This window comes from Pangasianodon hypophthalmus, chromosome 16, assembly GCF_027358585.1.
Source record: "Pangasianodon hypophthalmus isolate fPanHyp1 chromosome 16, fPanHyp1.pri, whole genome shotgun sequence".
NCBI lineage: Eukaryota > Metazoa > Chordata > Actinopteri > Siluriformes > Pangasiidae > Pangasianodon > Pangasianodon hypophthalmus.
The window spans coordinates 5165418-5189227 of record NC_069725.1 but is presented as its reverse complement, the minus strand read 5'-3'; the positions used below and the strand labels follow the sequence as shown (position 1 = coordinate 5189227).

The following is a 23810-nucleotide window of genomic DNA, read 5'->3' as shown; positions in this document are numbered from 1 at the left end:
GTAACAATATATTAATGGCAAGGGCCTAATAAGGAATATCACCTTATTAAAGCGTCCAAAAAAGCTTTAATGCTTCCTGGACTGCTGTCATACAAGCCCTGACTGGTTTGTGATGGGATGCTGGACCATTATTAAAGAAAAATCTTCCCATTTTTTTTATAGGGATGAACAAGATGGAGATCTACTTCACAGTCTGTGCTCCAGAACGTCCTATAAATATTGTATTTAGATATGGTGATTATGAAGGTCACGGAAGGTGCTTGACTTCATTCTGGTCTTTAACTGAGGCTGTAGTCATGCACACCATTGTCATATCCAAGACCAGGGCTAGAAGAGATTGAGTCAAGCCCAAGTCTTAAGGTAATCGATGGTCGAGTCTTAAGTCAATATTGAGACCGAAAACATTCAAATCCTTTTTGAGGACAAGGCTTTACTTCAACTAGAAATGCTTCATTCCTGTATTGTGCCAATGATTAGGCTGTTTTCTAAAAGAAGGTATTATTTATTGTCAAACTTTGTGCATGGGAAAAGGCAATAGAAGTCGAGACCATAGTTAGCGAGACTAATGTCAAAGACTGATGTCCAAGTGTCCAGGTCAAGACAGAAAACATGTTGAGACTGGATCCAAGTTCAAGACCGCACTCGAGTCTAACAACCGTTTTTTTTTTTATTATTATTATTATTATTTTTTTTTTTACAAATCTCTTTGAATAGTTTTAGCAGTGTTTATTGGGGAGAGGGCATTATCATCCTAGAATATGGGAACATGGGGAAATGCATAATAATTTGCACCACAGCATGTGCCTGGTTTTGTACACTTGCCTCATATTCATCGGACCTAATGATTTACACAAGAACAACATTACATACCATTACAATGTCAGCAGACACTGTGGGATAATAGCATCCTTTGGCTTACTTCAAACATAAATCTGTAAAAAAATATATATATATCTGTGATATATATTACATGGCCAAAACTATTTGAACACCTGACCATCACACCCATATGTGGGCCTTCTACAAACTGTGGCCATGAAGTTGCAAGCACACAATTGTCTTGAATATCTTTGTATGCTGTAGCATTAAGATTTCCCTTCACCCAAATGTTCCAGTATGACAACGCTCCTGTGCACAAAGCGAGGTCCATAAAGACAGGGTTTTGCCAAGGTTGGTGTGGAAGAACTTGAGTGTTTTGCACTGAGCCTTGACTTCAACCCCATTGAACACCTTTGGGATGAACTGGAACGCTGACTGTGCACCAGGCCTCCTCGCCCAACATCAGCGCAGGCACACGAGAGCATCTCATTAACGCTCTTGTGGCTGAATGAGCACAAATCCCCAAAGCGCCACTCCAAAATCTAGTGGAAAGTCTTCTCAGAAGAGTGGAGGCTGGTATAGCTCCATATTAATGCCCTTGGTTTTGGAAAAGGATGTTCAACAAGCACATACAGTCAGGCGTCCACATGTTTTTGCCATATTAGAGTAAAAAATATGGTGAACCTTGACTAATGTGACCACATTACTTTCTTCCACTGCTGAGAAATCCAGGTTTTCTATTACTTACGTCAAGCTGTGCAAGTTAATGCATTGGGCTTTTATTCAGCAGGTTTTCTGAATGGCAGCCTTGCTATGAGTTCCAGATATTGTAGCTCATAATGTGCAATGTTTTTTGAGACTGAGTCAAAGAGGTGCTCATTCAGTTCTGTGGTTATTTTTGTGATTTTACTTTTAGCATATGTCAGTGAACTTCAGTTCGTAATCACTGTTGTCTTTGCTGATGTTGTTAGTAAATGTTTGACATACACTACCATGACTTTTGATACTGTTCTGTTGGAAACATTAAATCATTCTTCACATTTTATGACTGATGCACTGATGCATGATGTTTAGTCACTTCACAGGCTAACCCATCTCAGGCAACAATATCATTTTTTACAAGCTTTCTTTGTTGACAGGCTTTATTTTGCTCTTAAATGAGTAACAGGGTTGAGTTAAGTTAGCACAGAATTAGCATGTACACAAAATGTGGCTAACTAGCGCCCACGATAATGGAACGAGGACATTAAAGACCTTCTAATGATTTACTCAAAATATTTTTAATATTTTAAATTAATAATTTACTTTCACTCTATAATTTGGGTAGTGTTGTACAGTGTTGCACTTTCAAAGTGACCTCATCGGTCAATATCACAATATCATTGAAAATAAACTTTCTTCTTGCTGTGATCTTCAGGAAATTCTTACTTTAATGCTGAACATGCGATTTGAGCAAATGTTGTGGAAACTAAAATGTACATTTTCCATAACCTATATTGGAGGGTTCGTGGAAAAGGATGTTTCAAGCATGAGATGTCAAATCAATTCACAAATTAATGCAAAAAAAAGAAAAAGATTTCTGAAGCATTTTAATGATAATATTACAGGGCAGGGTGAAGTGTAGTTTAAGTGGGCTAGGACAAGCAAAATTGCTGATTTCTCATTATGAGAATATTATTTAACAAATATAAGACCATTAAGCCCATTTCTAGACATATTTAATAATTTAAAACTTTAAATTTTAAAACTTAAAATTTTCTTATCCTATTGGTAGATAATTTTGCTTATAAAATAAGCAAAATTAACAACAGAATAAAACAATTTTAAAATTGAAATGAGTAAAAATACTATCTTATATTTGTTTTAAAAATGTAATAAAGTGAGACAGACTGCAAAAATGCCATCTTAGCAAGTGAAAATATCTTGAATATAGTCAAATCTATCTAGTATTCCTTATTATTATATTACAATGAATGTAATATAAGAATACTAAACCTATTTCTGGACATTTTTACTAATTTCTTATTCTACTGGCAGATAATTTTGCTTCTTTCTAAAAATAAATGCTTAAAATGAGCAAAAATGATCTATTTCAAGCTGTAATTATTAGAATATATCTAGAAATATGTTTAATAATCTTCTATTTGATTTATTGTAATCTTATTGTAATCATAATACTAGATCAATTTGACTATATTCAAGATATTTCCACTTGATAAGAGATCATTTTTGCAGTGTATTAGTTGAATTTGTCTATATTCAATTTATTTTTACTTGCTAAGATATTATTTTTTGCAGTTCTATACTGTATATACAGTATATTCACACATCTATTTTTTTTTAAATAATAGAATAATAGAATGACTTAATATTTGGTCTCAGAAGATGAATGAAATCTAAAAAGATGTCAAATAACCCTAAAAAGACCTCTGACTAATGTCCCAAAGCTAACATTTGCTTCACCTAGGACATTTAGAGAGATTGAAGATTTCAGGAATAGTACTATATTGAATCCTCGCCATCCTCTTCCTGTCCTGTGAATGTGGGTCACTCAGCAGGGAGTTGACCCCGAGGCCGTGAGAAACATTCTTACCCCATAAACCCTATTGGAGTTCACCAGCAGGTGTCAGTACACACCTTCTATCCAGAATTTCTGTGGTCCTGACCTACACCTTCAGGGTTTCCTAACTGTGGTGTTGGTGTTTAATACACCTGACGCAGCACCACGGGGACCTTCATGAGGTTATAATGCGTGTGTGTTAGTCTGGTAGTTCTCAAAGTGGGGTCAGTGAAGCATAGCCAGGGGGTCCGTGATTTTTAAATGTAGTTAGTGATATCACAACCCACTTTTATCAAAGTTATTATATTCATATATTTATTGAGTTTATAATATTATTATTAGTATGTCTGACTGGTCAGTGGAATAGGTTTAATCCGAACCTCAATGACTCCAAGACAAGCAGCCTATAAATAATGTCAGCATGGTCCCTAATGGTTTCTGTCAATGCAAAGTTCACTAATAAATAGCTCTATGGCTCAAATAAATACAAATACTACTGTACATGTTTTTGAATAATGTTTATGAAATATTAAATCCAATTTTAAAATCCAATTTATTCTCCCAGGCATCTGAGTCTTTTTAACATTTGTCATATTGAGTATTTTCCTGTTTCGCCTGTATTTTCATCTGTGATTTTATCTTTTATTGTTTTTTATTCATTTATTTTGTTTTATTTGTGTTTTATTGCATTGCTGTTTGGAATGATTTGACTTTATTGTACAGCACTTTGCCCGCCATGTGTTGTCTTTATAAATAAAGGTGACTTGATGGAAAGAAATGCGTCCTGAGGTGGTTCATGTTACTTATTTTACAGTCCCTGGCTGCATAAATTTTGAGAACTCCTGTGTTTGTGTACACTAATATAGTTTTCATGCTGCAAAACAAATTTCCCCTCACATATACATAAGGATGGTTTATGTACCTCATCCCCAAGCCTCTTCTTAAAAAGGGTGAATTACTCGGGTGTTTCTGTAGCTGCACTTTTCCCTTGACTTCACCACATGGACTGCAGTGGAGCTTTGGGAAGATTAGAAGATGCAGCTGGTTTGAATTCAATCGATTCTCTTAATAAATAAAACAGTTAAAGATACACAATCGAGATGTGATTTACTGTAATCATGGCTGGCTTTAGTAGCAGCATATGCAACCATTCAGACCTCAGCTGGGATGTATTGAAACCACTACTGTGTGAAAATACACATCAGCTGCTGCTGCACATGAATTTATAGAGCTTATGCTTCAACTTGTGTTCTCTTAACAACTGAATTGAAAAATATCCTGTAAATTGCACAATTAATGGTGGTGTACACCAGTGCTTTGAACACCAGCGTGAAATTTATTTAGCAGACACTTTTATCCCAAATAAAGTTCAGCAAAATCTAATCTCAGGACAGAGATGACTGGTTAAGATGAACAGTGACTGTCTGGCAACGTGGAGATTTTTCTCACAAACTTTCTTACATTCAAGGCTGGACAAAGTACTGAGAAATTATACTTAAGCGAAATTATAGATAATGTGTCAAAATCTTACTTAATTAAAAGTGGAAGTATCCAGTCATCCAGTGAAATTAAAAAAAAAAAATACTACTTTTAAATGTGCTCAAGGATTGAAAAGTAAAATATGAAAAAAGTAATGTTTCAAACTGATGAAATTAAGTTTATGTCATGATTTCATGAGCAAAATAACTTTTATTACTTATGATTTTTGTTCTTTATCAAATACACATTTGGCCTGACAGTGTCACTCAATCTATCACCGAAACTTTGCTTAACATGTTTTTTCAAATTAGATGGAGTTCATGCCTTCTAGGGAGGCAAAGAAGACGCCTCATTTTATACAAGTCTTAAGTACGTGATAAGTCTTGGCTTACTCCAGCATATTGAAACATTTTCCTGAGGTAGGGCCAGGGGCACTCATCCTCAAGTTCCACTCTGCAGTCCATTGGCTTATCTATATTCAGACACACATGGATAGCTATAGTGCTAACTACATCGTGTAGCATGAGAAGATCATGGTAGATGATGAATTAGCATGATTCTTAATGGGATTTTTTTCAACACTAATAAACTTGAATGATTGGATGCTAAACTGAGCTCCTTCGACTGATGTACAGCATGATGAGAGAAGAAGAGATCTTTGAGATTTATAACAAATACTAAATAAAAAAGTAAGTACAAAGTATAAAGAGTAAAATGTGTGTGTGTGTGTGTGTGTGCGTTTTAAATGTAATTAAGTAAGAGTACAAGTATTCACTTTCAATAACACTAAAGCAAAATATAAATATGTAAAAATAATACTTAAGTATAGTAACAAAATACAATTCCTTAAGTATTTTTCACACCTGCTCTTTTTTGGTTTCTAACTTTGAATCTTAACCATGACGGAACAAATGCATTGCAAAGCAGATGGCAAGAATAAAAATATTTTGTTGTTTTTGTAATCCTTTTTTTGTTTGTTTTTTGTATAGAAAAATGAAAAGTAGGGAAAAATGAAGTATACCTGTAGTACATAACACACGTATACTTGGTACATCAAGTATATTTATTTCCTTCCCTCTTTTTCTTCTCCAATTCTTACATCATCACGTCTTATACATTCTGAACAAAGAAACATGAGAGTCCTCATAAACAGAGGAGCAAAGAAAGGGGCATACTGGCTGTGTATTATCACCGTAGCAAAAAAAAAAAAAAAAAAGCACTGATCCACACATCTGCCCAAATATTAAGTACCATGTGTACCTAATAAACTGAATGGAATACTTATGCTGAATCTGTATCAAGTCTAAGTATAATAATGTACTTAAAAGAATGATTTGTATAATCATCCATTGATTACATTTTAAATATATATAATTAAAGAAATGAATCCAATCTGAATAAATGTACTGTTGTCAAACTAATACAACCTCTTTAACTCTTTAACCCATTTAAATTTTGTTCCCAAATTCACACACATATCAGCTACAGGAAACCAAATTTGCAAGTGTATAAATTCGTTCATGTGGCAACATTTGGGCTTTATGGATTTGAGCTGTCTATTGCACAAAGATAAGCTTAAGAGTCAAATAAAGTCCTCTTTTTGACTCATAGTTTGAAGAACGTCTCCGGCTTGCCATCTTCCACTGCATTGAAGAACGCCTGGTAGTCCTGTGATCACAGAGCGGAGAAAAACACAGTCAGAGAACACACACAGGCTAAATACACTGATTTTCTTACAACTTAATTGTTAGTGTGTTTTTAAGCGCTGTCTATTTTGCAGATCAGAATCAGAAACAGTTGAGATTTAAACACAGGGTGTGTGATGGGCTGAGGCTTATTCCGGCGCCCAGACTGCATTCCAGTAAATGCATTAGTTACTAAATTTCGTCACTACAATTGCATGTGTGTGTGTGTGTGTGTGTGTGTGGTCATGCAATGTTCTAAATTTCCATCACTCAAGAGGTGAGTATATTTTACTGTGTTTTTAAAGGGTGTTTTTAAAGTGTTATCATGTCTTATTTGCTTAAAGGGAAAGACATATTATGCAACAACTGTCAAACATTTGTGAAACATACACACACACACACACACACACACACAAACAAACACACACCCTTTCTTGCTGTAATATATACCATAACAGCCAAGACATGCCCAAGACAATGAAACCTGGATGATCAGAGGATCAGTGATTGACAGAAGTAGTGTAAATGCAACGTACAGTCATCAAAAACTTGTTTTAAAGACCATTTAGATTGAATAATTCAATTCAATTCAATTTTATTTGTATAGCACTTTTAACAATGGATATTGTCACAAAGCAGCTTTACAGAAATATATAAATTCAGGATATAAATTTTAAATTTATGAATTTATCCCTAATGAGCAAGCCAGAGGCGACGGCTGCAAGAAAAGCTCCCTGAGGCGATATGAGGAAGAAACCTTGAGAGGAACCAGACTCAAAAGGGAACCCATCCTCATCTGGGTACCAACAAATAGTGCGATCAATAATAAATACATTATTATAAATTGTAAATTATAAATAATTCCCTTCTATAACTATATATTATATGGTCAAAAAGTGCAATTGTGCAACCAGGAAAATTCATTATAATTTTCACGTGAGGTCTATTTTGTTGAAGTTATCAACTGTTCACAACTGTAGTAATCAAGTGTAGTAATTGTGTAAGGGATGGAATCTACAGTAAATGTCGTTAGACAACAGAAAAGAGTAAAGAATACTATACTATACTTTTAGAAAATGTTTCCATATCTATGAATATACAAACTTGGAATCGCCCCTAAACATACAGCCCCGCCCCCTTTACATGATAAACAAATACTGGAACTTCATAGACTGTTGTATTTTACAATGCACTAAACCATGGGTTATACCTACCTTTAACTATGGATATGCAAGACGGCTGCTGTGTGTATCCTGCATTTATTCTGTATTTTGATTATTATTTATTCATCTTCTCTAACCTATCCCAGGCATGAGGCGATCTGATTATGCATAATCCAAAAAAAAAAAAAAAAAGAATGCAATATGCGCACATGGTGTAATATTAACTTAACAGCAGGGATAGAATGTGAAGCAGTGCACAGAACAATGCATGCATAACAGCCATTTTGTGTGACAACAGGACAAGAGAAATATACAATGAGACAAGATTTGTTTATATACATTTATTATGGCACCACTGCCACTGTTTCTGCCATTATATTAACATTCACATTATCATAACCTCATCAACATTTCAACCATCTTCACCTGTTTTCCTTGAGGAAGTGGTCAAAGAAGGTATTCCGGTGCTGGTGTGGTCTGTTTTGGCTCTAACCTGCCCCCTTGTGGACAAAGCTTTTAATCCTCCAAAAGTACAAAAGGTACGCAGGAAAGTAAGTGAACAACGCTGCATGTGTATGTGCATTCATGCGTAATGTATAGCCTAAAACTTGCCTGTCACTTTTAAAGTACTACATTCAATTTTCCAATCAGATTTTTTACTCACTGTGGCCAAACCCCCACAGTGGCCTTTTTACACTTTATCCAGGCTTAGATTAATTCCCTGGAAAGATTTAATGATAAAAATGTTCAATTATTCAAAATTCAGTGCAAAAATGGTGAATTGTATGCTTTGTTTGAACCTTCATTACTCTGTGATGAACATGATGAACTCCTGTCTGCACTCACGTGAACATGTGTATAAAAGAAACTCACCCCGCAGTATTTATTTCCGTTAAAGACCTGAGGAGGCAAGGCTTCGGGGTTCCCAACCTTGTCCCTCATCTCTTTCTTCAAATCAGGGCTCACAGTGATGTCCTTGACAAAGTACTTGATTTGCTTCGAATCAAGGAACTGGAAAATTTCAGTCTGCTGTTTCTTTACCTGAGAGGAGATTCAATTTAAAATCCTTAGCATTATATTCAAAACAGTTCATATACGTTTACCATTTTATCTGTTTATCCAAGTACCTTATACTATTTTTTAAAAATTATTTCTGTTTTAGAATTCTTATTTTATTTACACTTTTATGATTGCTTTTAAACCGACCTTTGGCCTTTAGAAGATACTATGTAAACAAAACACTTTTTTTTAAAAAATTACTAATGGCTATGAAGTATTTACGTTGGGTTGAAAAAGTATGAAATGATGGTTTTCAGAATGTCGTGGCATAACAGTACTAAATAATCCACTTCAGTGACACTGCCAGGGTTAAACGATTTGGTTAGAAAAACTATTCTGTTAATAGGATCACAATTAGACAATGTAGAATTTCAGTTTTCTCTGCTTTTCAGTTTATCAGAACACTTCAAGTGATGTGCTCAACTTAGGGATTGACATTTGCAGAGTCGTGATATAACAGTTACGATTATACAGTTCTTTATCACAGTATATCATGATGCCTGTATAATGTCATGGCCCTAATCTACTCTTAAAGGAAAACCCCACCCTGAAACACATTGTGCTGATACTGAATTCTGAAAGTAAACCAAACCAAAACTATGGTCCTGCAGGGATAAGTGACAGCCAAACAGTGACACATCAGACAGAAAGAATCAATGAGATTTGAAGAAATTAAAGGTTTTGTTTAAAGGTTTGTTAAAGAAATATCATAGTTCTGGCACAAAATCGGAATAAGAGAACAGGCTGAAAGAGATTACACATGACAACACATGACAATATACAAATGAGAAAAACTCGATTTATCATAATGAAAGGAATAAGATATGTTGGTATTTTACCTCTCTGGAGCCACTGACACTGCTGAAGTAGATTGTAATAGACATGGTGTAGTGTAGTGAGACAATCTGACAGCTGCGGCAGACTGAAGTGTTACTGTATGTGTGTGTAGTGTGTGTTTATGAATGCACTACCCGCAATAACTTACTCCAGGACCAGGTAGGCAGGTTTTGACATGATTACCACCTGACAGCCACACCTCACACACACACTGTTCTCAGAACATAGGTCTCAGCTTGACTGAGAGAAGTGTTTGGTGTATGCATGGAGGTGATCTGCCTGCCTGTATGTACGGGTAATAGGTGTGTGACATTTTAAAAGTAGCAGTGAGTCACTTATTTTGGCAAAAAAATAAAAAAAATTCAAGGGCTGGTATATTGTATATTGATTTAATGTGCTTAGTTTGTTTGTTAGCAAAATTAATATTTTATGTATTTAATGTCAAATATTTCATATGTAATGTAGGGCAGAGCATTAAGTAAGTTATAAAACATGACAGGGCATACAGTTATAGGAAAATAATCAATGATGTGGTGATGTGGGCCAACAATAAAACAAACAAAACAAACAAACAAACAAAAAAATGTAGTTTGTCATGTTACTGAGAAAGTGAAAGTGTCCTGAAATGAAAATTTACTCACTGTTACAAGTGGTGAAATTAGAGACTCCTTCCATAAATGTTAAATAAACATTTGCTTACAGAAAACTTCACAGTATCAATGATTATAATATAAAAGTATATATATAAGTATAATAAAAGTGCAACTTTTTTATTATTAGCCTTATGTGGAGATTATGTGGAGCGTCTGCCGTACAAGTCCCTGTGAACGAGTTAATATGGACTAACAATAACATATTAGAATGAGTGCATTAATATAAACCTGTGAATTGAATTACAGAAAGAACTATTGTCAGAGCAACTGTTCTAGAAAATTAATCAACAACATCTGACGAATCAGAATCAAGAATTCAACAACACTGTTGTAGGAAACATTATAATATTGATTTGGTGATCAGTTATGTTAAATAGATATCATGATGGAACAGCCAGTAGAAATTTTGAGACATTTTGACAGGTTAATGCATGCCTCTCCTGGACAATTTTCATAATATTTCCGTCTCAGGGTCCCGTTTACTACAAAACCTGGACCATCATCCATAATATGAAAATGTATTGGATTGCTATTTTCTGCTATTATCAACCCACTATACTATACCATCCAGTGAGAGAAAGTGTCACATTCTACACTCTAGCAGTGTTCTGAGGCAGTAAACTAACAGGATCAACAGGTACTAGGCTGGACCTGTATTGGTGGTGGAACCCGACAGACTGGTGAATGTGTCTGAGAGGAGGATAGAACAAACAACTGAACAATATGGACAATAACTCTCACTGACACACTTCTATACCGCTCAGTCCCCATCCATGATATAAAGAATAGGTAAATTTAGCAAGAGACTAAATTTAAAAACTTACAAAGTGCCAATCAACAACACAATAGATATCAAGGCAACCTTCTACAACCAACAGGTTCCCAGCCCTGGTCCTGAAGTAGCCCCTGTAGTACATATTTTAGTGTTTTCCCTGCTCTAACACATCCACTTCGACTCAGAAAGGGCTGTTAATTGGCTCATTAATTGAATTAAGTGTGTTTGGAGCAGAGAAAACACTAGCACTGCTTGATTTTATAGTATACTCAATTCAATTTTATTTGTATAGCGCTTTTAACAATGGACATTGTCACAAAGCAGCTTTACAGAAAAATATAAATACAGGATATAAACTTTAAATTTATACATTACAAATTTATCTCTAACGAGCAAGTCAGAGGTGATGGTGGCAAGGAAAAACTCCCTGAGACGGTATGAGGAAGAAACCTTCAGAGGAACCAGACTCAAAAGGGAACCTGTCCTCATCTGGCTGATGACAGATAGTGTGATTATAGATCATTTTCTTCTACAACTGTGTGTGTTCTACATGGTCAAAGGTGCAATTGTGTAACCAGGAAATTCATCATAGTTTTCACATGAAGTCTATTTTGCTGAAGTTATCAAATTGTTCCCTGATGGAGACTTGAGTGCAAAACTCTTTGTGGGAATTGCAGTCCTAAAGCTATCATAGCAAAACTGTTCCTATCAACTGCATTCCAAAGCCATCGTAGCAAAACTGTTAGTCTCAACTGCAGTCCAAAGGCATCTTCATGGTTTTTTAATGGTACCATCCACAGTAATCTCATGTATCTTTAGGCTGTCCATGTGGGGCCATCCTCAGCAGCAGCGGGTGATCTCCAGGAGATGAGAACTCCAAGCAGGCTGGATCAGGCAGGTCCGGGGAGCAGAAGGGGTCAGGATCACTGGTATCTCAGGATTACATCTAACTGCACTGAGTATACAGTTATAGAAGCGGAATTACATATAAACACAGTGTCCGGTGTCACCCAGATGAGGATGATTTCCTCTCAAGGTTTCTTCCTCTTATCGCCTCAGGAGTTTTTCCTTGCCATGTTGCCTCTGGCTTGCTCATTAGAGATACATTTAAATGAAACTTTTATATCCAGATTTCTGTAAAACTACTTTGTTGTGAAATTAAATTGAATTGCAAATGTTCAGGACCAGGGTTTGGAACCTGTAATCTAGTGTAACAGCACAAGTGAATAAATTATTCCTCTGAAACACTTGTATGAGTTATTTTTGGTGTTTTTCTAACCTTTTCTGTTTCTAACATTCTAGTATTTCTGTGTAATGTCCTTCAGGGTAAATAAAGTTCATCATTTGTGTTTATTTTTTCTCACAAAGTGACGAAGAACAGCGTAGAGCGCCGACTAGTGCTGCAAATAAACAATTAATCTCTGAGCAAATAACGATTAAAAATATAACCGTATTCTTAGATTTAATAAAGGAAATTCAAACAAAAAATCCAGAAAATGAAAGTAAGAACAACTATATACAATTGATAAAAAAAATTAGGGAAATAATTTCGCATAAAGCGAGAACATTACTTTCAGGCACTTTGCAGGACACCTTCCGGTCCTTTTGCCATTAAAACAATGTTGTCGCGGTTGTGACGTCCTCTTTTACCCACTGTCAGAGGGACGATTGGGTGAGTTCTTCCGTTCTCTGAGACAATCCGCTGTAAATAAGGATCATCCTTTAATAAAACTGCTCCAGAGTGTAATCTAAGAAGTAAATATTAACATGTCGGCGTTTGTTTGTGCTCATTTCAGAATTTTACGTCCAACATCCATCGCTAATCTACAATGGCCGAGGAAGGGTAAGCGTGACTGCTACACACCCGGCGCTCGCGCCATGAAATCAGTAACCAAAATGGGATAAAAAGAACTTGCACTACCTGTGTACTTCATGTATATGTTGTAATATGTGTATTTACACACCCACATGCACAATGATTAAATAAATCCATAACAGTAACAACAAAATGCTTATGTGACTGAAGTTAGCTGGTTAACTTGCTCTTTAACTGCTGCATGATCCCTGTAGGAAAGGTAATCCCTAGTTTAGTCCAGCTAACTAAAGACTCCACAAATAATCATCTATTCTGGTCACTATTTTTACCTAAAACTAGTTGACACATTAGATACTGATATTGATTGTTTCAGGTCATAAGTTCAGATGTCTTAGCTATGTATGTTGTTGTATATTTATTAAGCATGTCTTTATAAATCATCTATAACATGGTTTCCCCAATCTTTTTTTGGTCAACTTATGCCTTCATCTTATTACTTGCTTTGAGACTTCAGGTATATTAGCTTTAAGTGAAACCTTTGTAATAAATGGTAAAACATTGTGAAATTATATTAACATTCTTACTATTTTTCTTGTATCTTTTATAATTGTAATGTTAACATTTAAGAAATGTGTGTTTAAAATTTTGTTTAATGTGATATTTACAATTCTTTGTCATGAACCCCCTGCAATGCCACCATGAACCCATCTATAACAACCTCTCAGTTAGCATAAAGAAGTTGCTGATTTAAGCCTGGCCCGTGCTGCAGGGTTTAATATCTGGGATTTCAGTCTTACCTGATGTGAAAAATGAGACTCCATACAAAATTTGTTCTTTTGTTTATTTACGCTGCCATGCTGCAAGATTTAAGCTGGTTTTACACTACAGTTTCAGCAGCCTTTGATTAGCACATCTGTATGAGATGATGCCGTGGCTGAATTCTCTAACAGTCTGCGTAATAACGTCAGATTATACGACAAAGAGCCTTTAATGATGGATCTGGGATTAAAGAAAATTAGCGTCTATACTAATTACTATTCTAAACAAGTTCTCAGTATAGTCTATAGAAAACTCATGGATTCAGAAAAGGACATTCGAAGACGTTCTCCGTGCTTCTACAATTTCTCACAATTTGCTGTTTAATTCCATGTTTTTAGTTTTCACCATTTCCTCTACTGTATTTGTAGCTGTCTTGTGAGTTTTGTATAATTCTATGCTGCCACTTATTGCTGGTTTTTAGATGAGCGTCATAGCAGGGCTCACACTCTTGAGATTTTAATCCAAAAACTTTCGACACTGCGAGAACTCTTAATATTGCGCGTTTTAAGACCACTCAACTCCCAACTGTACAATGTAAAGCCGGCTTTGCTTAGAATGAAATCATTGGAAATGTATGGAAATTTGAACTTTTCCTGCTTTTGAAATTGTGTCTTTATGGTGTAAGTTCAGTCCTCGGCTGCTGTGATGACTTTTTTGGTCTTTAGTCGGATACCCCTTCACTCTCTTCATGAGTGAGACTTCTGGTCTGAGCACGCCGCTGGACAGCATGGCTGTAAACACACAGCGTTGTTGCATTCTCCTCGTAATGACTTCCTGTCCTGTTTTGTGCACAGCATTGCTGCCGGAGGTGTGATGGATGTGAACACCGCCCTGCCCGAAGTGCTGAAGACCGCACTCATCCACGACGGACTCGCTCGTGGAATCCGGGAGGCTGCCAAGGCTCTGGATAAGTAAGAACCTCGGTCTTAGCTGGGAAATGTAGTCAAGCTGCATCTATGATGATAATTTGGCTCCCTCTACTGAAGTCTCTGAGGAAAACTGCCACTTGTTACCCAATTTCTTTCTGAGGTGCTAATTAGTTGTCAGTGGACAGGTTAGAGTTTAGAAGTTTGGCTTATTGTTTTGTTTTTGTTGTTTTTTCCCTCCTGTCAGGCGCCAGGCTCACCTGTGTGTCCTCGCTGCCAACTGCGACGAGCCCATGTACGTCAAGCTGGTGGAGGCCCTGTGTGCCGAGCATCAGATCAACCTCATCAAGGTACGAGTGCTTAGCTGCGTTCTTCCTACACGACTTGTTTTTGTGTCTGTGATGATAATTGGCTCCCTCTACTGAATCCAGTGAGGAAATTGCCTTTGTTACCCAATTGTTACTGAGACACACTGATGTACTTGTGAAGGAGCTGTGTGTAAAGAAATTTTGTTTCAGGGTTGAATCTTCAGCTGGACTACAAAATTCCCATGTACCTTGGCTGTATCTGCTGTCTGTTTAGTAGCCTTGGGGTGTGTGCACGTTAACTTAGTTCTGCAAAAAAACAATCATACTTTTAAAGACTTTGGTCCATTCTGACACGTGAACAATCCACCTGTACTTCGGTGTGCATGACGGGCGGGGAATATGACCAAAAATATTTCACAGCCCTCAAAGACTTTTTTATATGATACAAGATGTGTATCACTATATATGTTTAACACACTCCAATCAATACGATATTTCTTGTATCTAAAAGTTTAATTTACAAAGAAAATAAATAAATAAAATTAAAGCTGAAAAGTGAGAACTGAAATATTTTACAGTTTTAAAAATTGAAAGCAATCAATTTAAACTATTTAATCAGTTTAATTATCTGATATCGCACTATCTGCAATTTTAGAAAAGTGTATTATGCTATAATTTATCATGATAGTGTTTAAAAAAAAAAAAATAAATAAATCACAGAAAAAGCTGCATGAAAACTTTGAGGATTCTCTGCCCGTCTCCTGAGAACCCACCGTCCTGTAGAGTTTAGACTTTCCCCTACTGTTAGTGGGCTTGATACAACTAATGGGTTAATTATTAGGGAGGAAAACCTCACATGATGTATGATTTCAATTCATTAGGCAATATTTGATATCACCGAATCTCTGATTTACTGATTTAGTAGCCAATCGCTATGTGACAGACTTGTTCAGATTTTACAAATGATTACATAGACAAGGGCTATTTTAAGTTTTGGTGTTAAAACCAGATCCCCTAGCTAGCCTATGGAATTATTTATGTCAGTTTAAAATTATGAATACTTTTTTTTTTTTTTCCCTTCTTTTCAATAAGTAGTGTATAACTGGTCGTAATTGACTTATGATTGTTGTATAAATTCATTTTGTTAGTTGCTTTTTAAATTGATGCATTGATTCACATTGTCAGATTGTTACACTTCTAATTATCAAGCGCGAGTGTTTGGAGTAGGAAATCCTTTTCCAGAATGGGACTTGTGCTCCTTGTGTATTTGCATTAAATGTTGGTGAATGAAATGGCCAGACTTACTCTATCAGCCTTTAGGAAATGTTTATTTGGTAAAGTAACCCTGAAACTTGTTGTACAGACTTTCTGAAATGAGTGCTCACACTGCCTCTGTGTTTTCTCCTTGCAGGTAGACGACAACAAGAAGCTTGGTGAGTGGGTTGGTCTGTGCAAGATCGACAGGGAGGGCAAACCCCGCAAGGTGGTGGGCTGCAGCTGCGTGGTCGTTAAGGTGAGCGCGATTCTTCAACTTGGCTATGAATTCAAACCAGTGAGCTTGTCTCAGAAGGATCCTGAGATGTCCAGCATAACTCTGGGTTGGTTCAGAGCAGGTCTGCGTCAGCCAGATCGAGTCCAGGCACTGGCTTTCTGTGCCATGTGGCTGTTTTTGTTTTCTTACTGGCGAGAGAGAACGAGCCTGGATCACGAGCCTCAGGATCCAAACGTGGTGTCTGAGGTCCCCAGAAGGGCAACAAGCTACATTAGATTTCAAATATTAATCAGATTAAAGCTCATAAGAGGTCAGAGTCTCTTGCTGTTGTTGATGCATAAACCAGCGTATATATAAAAAAGTAGCAGTGTGAATGTTAAGGTTCTTTTATATTTAGATTGAGTTCCAGGATTTTTCCAAGGTCAAGTCAAATTTGCATCAAATCAGATACACTCAAGAATCATTTCTCAATAAGCTTTTGACAGCTTTGTGTTAAATGGTAATCTCGTCTCCCCCTCTCTCATGGGGGAACTAATCACATATAATTGAGCTGAGTAAGAATGAGAGCTCAACAGCTGGATTTGATTTTGTATTTAAAATATACACCTTTGTTTATTTTATTCACACAATTTTCTTTTTCTTCTGCAGGACTACGGCAAAGAGTCTCAAGCCAAGGATGTCATCGAGGAGTACTTCAAATCAAAGAAATGAAGAAACGAATAAAAACTTTTTGAAGAGATTTGATGTGAAGCCTCTTGATTTTAAACTTTTGCTCTGTGTTCAGATTGGGTGAAATCACCATGTGGTATTGGAGTAATTTAAATTGTCTGACATTATAATAGGCATTTTAATTTAATTTAATCTACCTGTCTTTAATAATTTAATCTACATACCTGTAGCACTCTGCATTTATAATCTACATAAATGTATTTTTTTAATTGTTTGGTAATATAACTGATGTTGAGCAGCTGGTCTTTATCTACATGGTTGCTGTGCCAAATGTAGCTACTTGAACTGTACAAATACTGAACAATTGCAGGTGTTATACAAAGATGACTGCTTCTAAAAAGCCAATAAGCCTGCCTAATAGATATGCAGTGCAAGTTGTGTATAATGGATACACCTCTTGATTAAAGTTTCGTTGCGAGGGGGAAGTTGGGTCTATAGTAGTTGAGCTTGCTATAACCGGGGATGATGTACCCTGTAGAACTGACCTGAATTCTACAAGGGTAAGAGAAAGTAATGAAAACTTCCACCTATCTTCAGATAAGGATTTGGTGATGCCATTTACTTTATAATTATTTTCAGATAAACATGCTAATGGTCCAGTCAGGACTGTAAAAATGCAATAAAGCCGATTCACTATGGAAACAAACTGAAATGAGTGCTCAGTTTCACACTTGTAAGTTGATCTAATGCTCTGTCGATGAGCGCACTAGGAGTAAGTCAACGGTAATAAGTTCGCTCTATCTAATGCTCTTCATCACAAGCTTCATGCTGAGCAAAACCTAACTGGATGAAGAAAGCCTCAGTCTGGCTGATGGGCAGTAAGTGTGAAGAAAGTTGAAATTTTAAGGCCAAACATGGGAGGAAGTATTATTATTATTCAATGTGTAATTAGTGATATAAAATATTTCAGAAATTATATTCAGTAATCATATTTTTACACTGTATGGGTAGTTAGTGAGGTGTTTTACAGGTTTTAGTGTCAGCTAGCTGCCTGAGGGTTGGGTGAGGTAGCTAATCTTGTGTGCAAGACTTAAAGGCCATTACATAATGTTTCTAATGGCTGATTTTACTGGTATGTGTAGCAGGACATATTTTATATGCTGTACGTCTTTTTCGAAAGTCTATTTTCTTTTCTGCACAAGCAGGTTCTGCGTTGCGATGCAATGCTGTGCAGTTTTATTACCGAAGATAAAACCCTTTAGTCTTCTTGCCAAGATCTTGCTCAGGAATCTTTTTTATGTCAGTGTTGCAAAATGAACAGAAAACAAATGTAGAGTGTTCAATCTTTCATTTTCAGTCTTTGTTGTTCATCTACATACATTTTCAAAATGAACAAAAAAACCCCACACAAAACAGTTCATAAGGCACGACAAATTATACACATACTTCTTTGCCAAAAACTTACAAAAAGACCAAATGAAAAAAAAAAATGCAAACACAGTCTTTAATGTTAAATGGAGTTCCTGTAAAATAATTTACATGAGTTATTAATTAATCTATGCTAGATTGTACAGATCTATTGGTTTATATCAGAGGAAAACTGCACTATGGGGTTGAAGCTCCTCTGAATAGAGAGGACATTGAAGCAGTTTTGTTTGTCTCGGAAAAATGAAGATCCCACCGAAATGCAGTGTGTATATAATGTAAGACCTTTTGTGAGTGCTTGATGAGCCCGTTTTGAGCGTTAAAATCCCCCTGTTGCCCCTTTCTCCAGACAGACCGAGTCTTTTTAAGACAGTGCAGAGTTATCTCAGAAGCCAGAGAAATCATAATTAAAAAGACAGAGGACGCAAACCAACATAAAAGGAGACTGCAGTGTAATGTTGTTCTTAAATAGTTGTACAAAAAGAGGCCTATGATACAGCTGTCGAGCGTTACAGGTACTCGAATTCCAGTGCTTGGTGGAGGGCGAGCAGGTCCGAGTGGCTGGATATTCGCCAGAACGGCATGTTGTGCTGTGAGGAAAGAAAGAGATATCGGTTAAACTGAAAATGTGTTTGTGTGTGTGTGTGTGTGAGAGAGAGAGACAGAGAAACCCTACAAACTATAAATACACCTACAGCCAGGTGACAAATTAAAGGAAAAAAACAAACAAACAATATATATAGTGTCTCAGTATGGTGTTGATCCACAACAAGGCACCAGTCTCTGAAACTGCACTGGAGTGATGAACACAGTTCAAAACTTTTCCCTCAGTTGTTGTTTGATGAGAGCGCTGTCTAACACATCGCTCCAGAATCTCCCTTAGTTCTTCAATTTGGTTAAAATCTGGTGACGACTCATAAGATCTCACGGCATATCTTTTACATCATTCCCACTCCCAGCAGGATAGAAATGTTTCATCATAGGATAAAGGGAATCAGTGAGAAGAACTTTGTATTTATTTCCAGTAGCTCTCCTCTCTAAGGAGACAAGTGGACTCGTACCATGTCAGAAATAATTCATAAATTAATAACAGAACCAATGGTTTTTCCTTTAATTCATCACCCATTTGTATATACTGAGTTGCCAGTGTTTTAGGTAAATCTACCTTGTACCTACACTCAACCATCAGCGTCCTGTGGTCTGAAACTGACACTAATGTAGAGCTCAATGAGGACTGACACAAATAGTGCATGGAGAAGATGAGTTGTAGTGGACTGCATAGCAAAAAATGTTCTACAGTCAGAAAAACCTCCCTATGTGGTAGGTGGACCTAATAAACTGGCAACTTGGTGTGTATTACATCCCCTATATTACCATTGACAACAATAGGCCCCATTTAGCAATCTTTTAGTAAAGTTGTATGTAAAAGATTTCGTAGGCCAAAGCAAACCAAAAATTCCAGTTGGATTTATAAAAGCTCAGCCATTGCAGCATGTCGGCTACCATAGACACTCACTACTAATGCCTCCTCCTTTTATAGGGTGTCATTACTTTTGCCCTAAATGAATGGCCAGTCTTATTTATTTAATTTATGCACTTGCATAGAATTGCTTTCTGTGAAGTCAAGAAACGTGAAGCGTCACAAATCTTTCATTAAACTTGTGTATGCAATAGAAATCTATGAAATAGATAAGCTATTTAAACTTGACAAAGTAATCCATACAATATAAAATACATATATGTAATATAATATAAAATATGTATATGTAATATTATGTATGTAAATTACAAACTCAGGAGCTCTCCTAAGATACGAATATTTTTATCCAGTTTGATAAATGAGGCCCAATGTTCATGCAACCCTGTCCACATGTAGTTATACTTTACTACTATAGACAGTTACTTTACTATATACACTGCTGGAATGTTTCAAAATCGAGGCTATAATTTTATTTATGAAGCCCACTACTGTAACCAGAAACCCAACAGGCAGTTATCACACAATTACAGACAGGAAAAGCTGAGAACAGTGACACTCTAAGTTACCCACAATCACATATCAATAAAGGGTTTATAAAAAGGCTTGTAACTTATTTGTGTTTATTATTACGAGGAACACTGACAAAGAAAGTGCTGACAAATCCATCTCTATATTGTGTGCGTTACAAAGCTAATTAGCAGAGCTAAAACCTCTCACAAACCCTTTATGAATATCAGCATGTAAACATTTCTCACAGAACTGAGAAAAACAGGTTGCCAATTGCCAACAAGTATTTTTCAGTACTGAGTTCACTTTTTTCAAAACTGTTCACGTGTCGGCGCACACACACACACACAGCTCAAACATCTCAAAATAAGCTAATTCTATCATAATACTGGTGCTAGTTTATTATCAGAGCACAATAATACGAGATGCAAGCAACAGCTAGCATGGCACTATTTTTAGGTAAATCCTGAGGTAATAAGGTATTGCAGTTTTTCTCTAGTTTGTTTTGATTTAATTTAGTTTATTGTTTGGTTCATATAGAAAAACACATATAGAGATGTATATTATTGTGCTGACCTGGCCTGAATTAAATTGGCCCATGAGAAGACATTTTTTGTCTATTTAAGTTCTGGTCTGCCTTGATTCGGTCCCTAAATAACCCGCCTTATGCTTCATATTAAGTTTGACATTTTGAACACTGGATGTCTTTTCTACGTTCTTGGAAAGGTGTATCAAAACCCTTCACCCTGGTGAAAATCTAGACAGCCTATAAAGGTTTGGCAAAGCTGTCTTTACCTTGTGTTATAAAAGCATAAAAATCAAAACAGACTATTGTTTTTACATTGTCAGGTCATATCAACTGAGAAATTGAATATGATTCATCAATATGTCACTTGTTTTTCATCCATCAAAATGCAATTACTTTGCCCGTCTCTAAAATATACATTATGCCACTATACACTGGGTAGTGCCTCCCTTTGCTCTCAAAACAGCCTCAATTCTTCATGGCATGGATTCCACAAGATGTTTGAAACATTCCTTTGAGATTCTGGTCCATGTTGACATGATCGCATCACGCAATTCCTGCAAATTTTTCAGGTGCACTTTCATGCTGCAAGTCTCCTGTTCTACCACATCCCAAAGGTGTTCTATTGGATTCAGATCCGGTGACTGGGAAGGCCACTGAAGAACATTGAACTCATTGTCATGGTCATGAAACCAGTTTGAGACGACTTTTGCTTTGTGGCATGGTGCATTATCATTCTGGAAGTAGCCATTAGAAGATGGGTCAGTTGTGGCCTTGAAGGGATGCACATGGTTAGCAGCAATACTCAAATAGGCTGTGGATTGGTATTAATGGGCCCAAAGTGTGCCAAGAAAACATTCCCCACACCATTACACCACCTCCACCAGCCTGGACTGTTGACACAAGGCAGGATGGGTCCTTGGATTCATGCTGACCCTACCATCTGTGTGCCTCAGCAAAAATCGAGATTCATCAGACCAGGCTATGTTTTTCAAGTCTTCAACTGTCCAGTTTTGGTGAACCTGTGCCCACTGCAGCCTCAGCTTTCTGTTCTTGCCTTGCAGAAGTGGAACCCAATGTGGCTTTCTTCTGTTGCAGTCCATCCACCTCAAGGTTCGATGTGTTGTACATTCTGAGATGCTTTTCCGCTCAACACAATTGTACAGAGTGTTTATCTGAGTTACTGTAGCCTTTCTGTCAGCTCGAACCAGTCTGGCCATTCTCCACTGACCTCACCAACAAGGCATACACATACGTATTTATAACTTAGAATGTATTTGGCTTAGAATGTATGTGACTTAGAATTCAATTCAATTCAATTGTATTTCTATAGTGTTTTACAGAAATATATAAATACATTTGTGACTTAGAAAGTATTTGGCTCAGAATATATTCGACTTAGACTGTATTTGATGTAGAATGTATCTGTGACTTAGAGTGTATTTGACTTAAAACGTATTTGACTTAGAACATATTTGAACTAGAATGTATTTGACTTAGAATGTATTTGTGACCTTAAAATGTATTTGTAACAAATTGCTGTCCATCTGAAAATTTTGCACTTTAGTATTGTAAAATAAATTTTTTGTGCAAACGTTTGGAAATTAGGCTGCGAAATTAGTGTGAAATGCTTTGAAATATTGATCTTAGTATTGAAAAATGCTTGTTAGCTGTTGTAAAAATGCTGCAAATTCTCAGACATTGAGGAAAAAATAGACTTTGCATACACACACACACATACAATGTGAAATACACTTTTTTTTTCTAAAACAGAGGCATTTAACCAGGTCAAAATGCTACTTAGCAGGAATATGGGCCAAAATACTTTTGTAATTCAAAGAGCTCTACGTTATGACCCTTGGTTGAATAGCTCTGTTTTGCAACCTAGAAAGCTGTTGCATGATTGCCAGGTTGCAACAATGCAAAAGAAGATGCAAAACTGGCAAATCAATGCACTCATTACCATCACCAGCATATAAACAGAAAACACAGAAACAACACATTTCAAGCACATGAGCTGTCAGTGTGTCAGTGTGAGCTAAAGTAAAGCATTGCTAGAGCACACACAGGGAGGAAGTCCACTTTGGGGAAGGGGGGCACACACTGCTTCTGGGTCACGGGTTGGGGGTCGTTACCTTGGTAGCAGCCTGCTCCTCTTCCACACCGTCCCCAATAACAACATACACTACCTTCCTGCCAAACCTTTGTATTATTCGCTCAAAGCAACTCTCTTTTCCTGCAATAATAAACAGGGTTAGATGTCAGAGGTGTAAAGGTCAAAGGTCGTGAAAGTTACCTGGCTGGCCGCGTGCTCCTCATCGCGCCCATCGCCAATCACTACATATGTAATGTTAGTGCCAAACCTGGACACTATACGCTCAAAACAGCTCTCTTTACCTGTGGAAAATATGGCAGTGCCTTAAGCTCATGTACAAACATACCACCGACACACAGAGGCTTCACCGGTCATGAGAGGATGAACAGAAGTTCAAAAAGAAAGCATGTAGGAAGAGAAGAGAAACGAGAGGCCAGAGAGAGAAAAGGATTTTTCCATAAAAAATAAAGAATGATGGATTCATACTGACACACACACAAAATCTTTGACCTTCCAGGCACCCTGATTTTACAATCCACATGGAAAACATAACAAGTGTGGCGCACTGTGTGTGTGTGTGTGTGTGTTTGTAGAACAGACTCTTAGCATTAAATCATAAATCAAAACAGATCAGAGTGACCTGGTCATGACTCACTTTCTCCACCTCATCATAATGTTACGCTACTCATGTAACGTCATTAATCAGCTGAACACACTTAGAGGAAAGTCCTAACTGCCCTATTCTGGATATATAAGCTAACAGACACACACGATTGG

At 36.7% G+C, this 23810-nt stretch overlaps 3 protein-coding genes and 3 non-coding genes across 10 annotated transcripts in view; 4 read left to right on the top strand and 2 right to left on the bottom strand.

Moving 5' to 3' along the window:
* Nucleotides 1-5885: 5885 nt before the first annotated feature.
* On the bottom strand, nucleotides 5886-9780 carry zgc:153284 (uncharacterized protein LOC751696 homolog). The gene is made up of 3 exons (XM_026945073.3): nucleotides 9605-9780; nucleotides 8580-8747; nucleotides 5886-6526 (listed from the first exon to the last, which is right to left on the bottom strand). The coding sequence occupies exons 1-3, from the start codon at nucleotides 9647-9649 to the stop codon at nucleotides 6464-6466; spliced, it is 276 nt and encodes a 91-aa protein (XP_026800874.1). The 5' UTR covers nucleotides 9650-9780; the 3' UTR covers nucleotides 5886-6463.
* A 2816-nt stretch (nucleotides 9781-12596) lies between these two features.
* rps12 (ribosomal protein S12) lies at nucleotides 12597-17070 on the top strand. The gene is made up of 6 exons (XM_026945072.3): nucleotides 12597-12702; nucleotides 12827-12873; nucleotides 14460-14576; nucleotides 14779-14881; nucleotides 16251-16352; nucleotides 16980-17070. The coding sequence occupies exons 2-6, from the start codon at nucleotides 12860-12862 to the stop codon at nucleotides 17040-17042; spliced, it is 399 nt and encodes a 132-aa protein (XP_026800873.1). The 5' UTR covers nucleotides 12597-12702; nucleotides 12827-12859; the 3' UTR covers nucleotides 17043-17070.
* On the top strand, nucleotides 14302-14381 carry LOC113545697 (small nucleolar RNA SNORD101). The gene has a single exon (XR_003404646.1). It is a non-coding gene; the product is annotated as a small nucleolar RNA SNORD101 (small nucleolar RNA).
* On the top strand, nucleotides 14615-14699 carry LOC113545699 (small nucleolar RNA SNORD100). Its single transcript, XR_003404648.2, has one exon. It is a non-coding gene; the product is annotated as a small nucleolar RNA SNORD100 (small nucleolar RNA).
* Nucleotides 14923-15003, top strand: LOC113545698 (small nucleolar RNA SNORD100). The gene has a single exon (XR_003404647.1). It is a non-coding gene; the product is annotated as a small nucleolar RNA SNORD100 (small nucleolar RNA).
* Nucleotides 17071-18333: 1263 nt separating the features above from the next.
* Nucleotides 18334-23810, bottom strand: part of eya4 (EYA transcriptional coactivator and phosphatase 4) — a 46545-nt gene continuing 41068 nt past the window's right edge. For 4 of the 5 annotated variants that reach the window (XM_053240643.1, XM_026945126.3, XM_026945129.3 and 1 more), the window contains 2 exons: nucleotides 23074-23174; nucleotides 18334-19015 (listed from right to left, as the gene is read on the bottom strand). In XM_053240643.1, the coding sequence (XP_053096618.1) occupies nucleotides 18935-19015; nucleotides 23074-23174 (182 nt within the window). In that variant the 3' untranslated portion in view covers nucleotides 18334-18934. Of the gene's footprint in view, nucleotides 19016-23073; nucleotides 23175-23234; nucleotides 23336-23810 lie in introns of all 5 variants that reach the window. The other variant, XM_026945127.3, reaches the window with a different exon arrangement.

Excerpts from the sequence above, each read along its gene's own strand:
- zgc:153284 (XM_026945073.3), bottom strand. The coding sequence starts at position 9,649 with ATGTCTATTACAATCTACTTCAGCAGTGTCAGTGGCTCCAGAGAG. Across the intron at positions 8,748-9,604 it reads GTGTCAGTGGCTCCAGAGAG|GTAAAGAAACAGCAGACTGA; the intron begins GTAAAATACCAA and ends ATCTCCTCTCAG. Across the intron at positions 6,527-8,579 it reads ACGGAAATAAATACTGCGGG|GACTACCAGGCGTTCTTCAA; the intron begins GTGAGTTTCTTT and ends CTGTGATCACAG.
- rps12 (XM_026945072.3), top strand. Across the intron at positions 14,882-16,250 it reads ATCAGATCAACCTCATCAAG|GTAGACGACAACAAGAAGCT; the intron begins GTACGAGTGCTT and ends TTCTCCTTGCAG. Across the intron at positions 16,353-16,979 it reads GCAGCTGCGTGGTCGTTAAG|GACTACGGCAAAGAGTCTCA; the intron begins GTGAGCGCGATT and ends TTTCTTCTGCAG.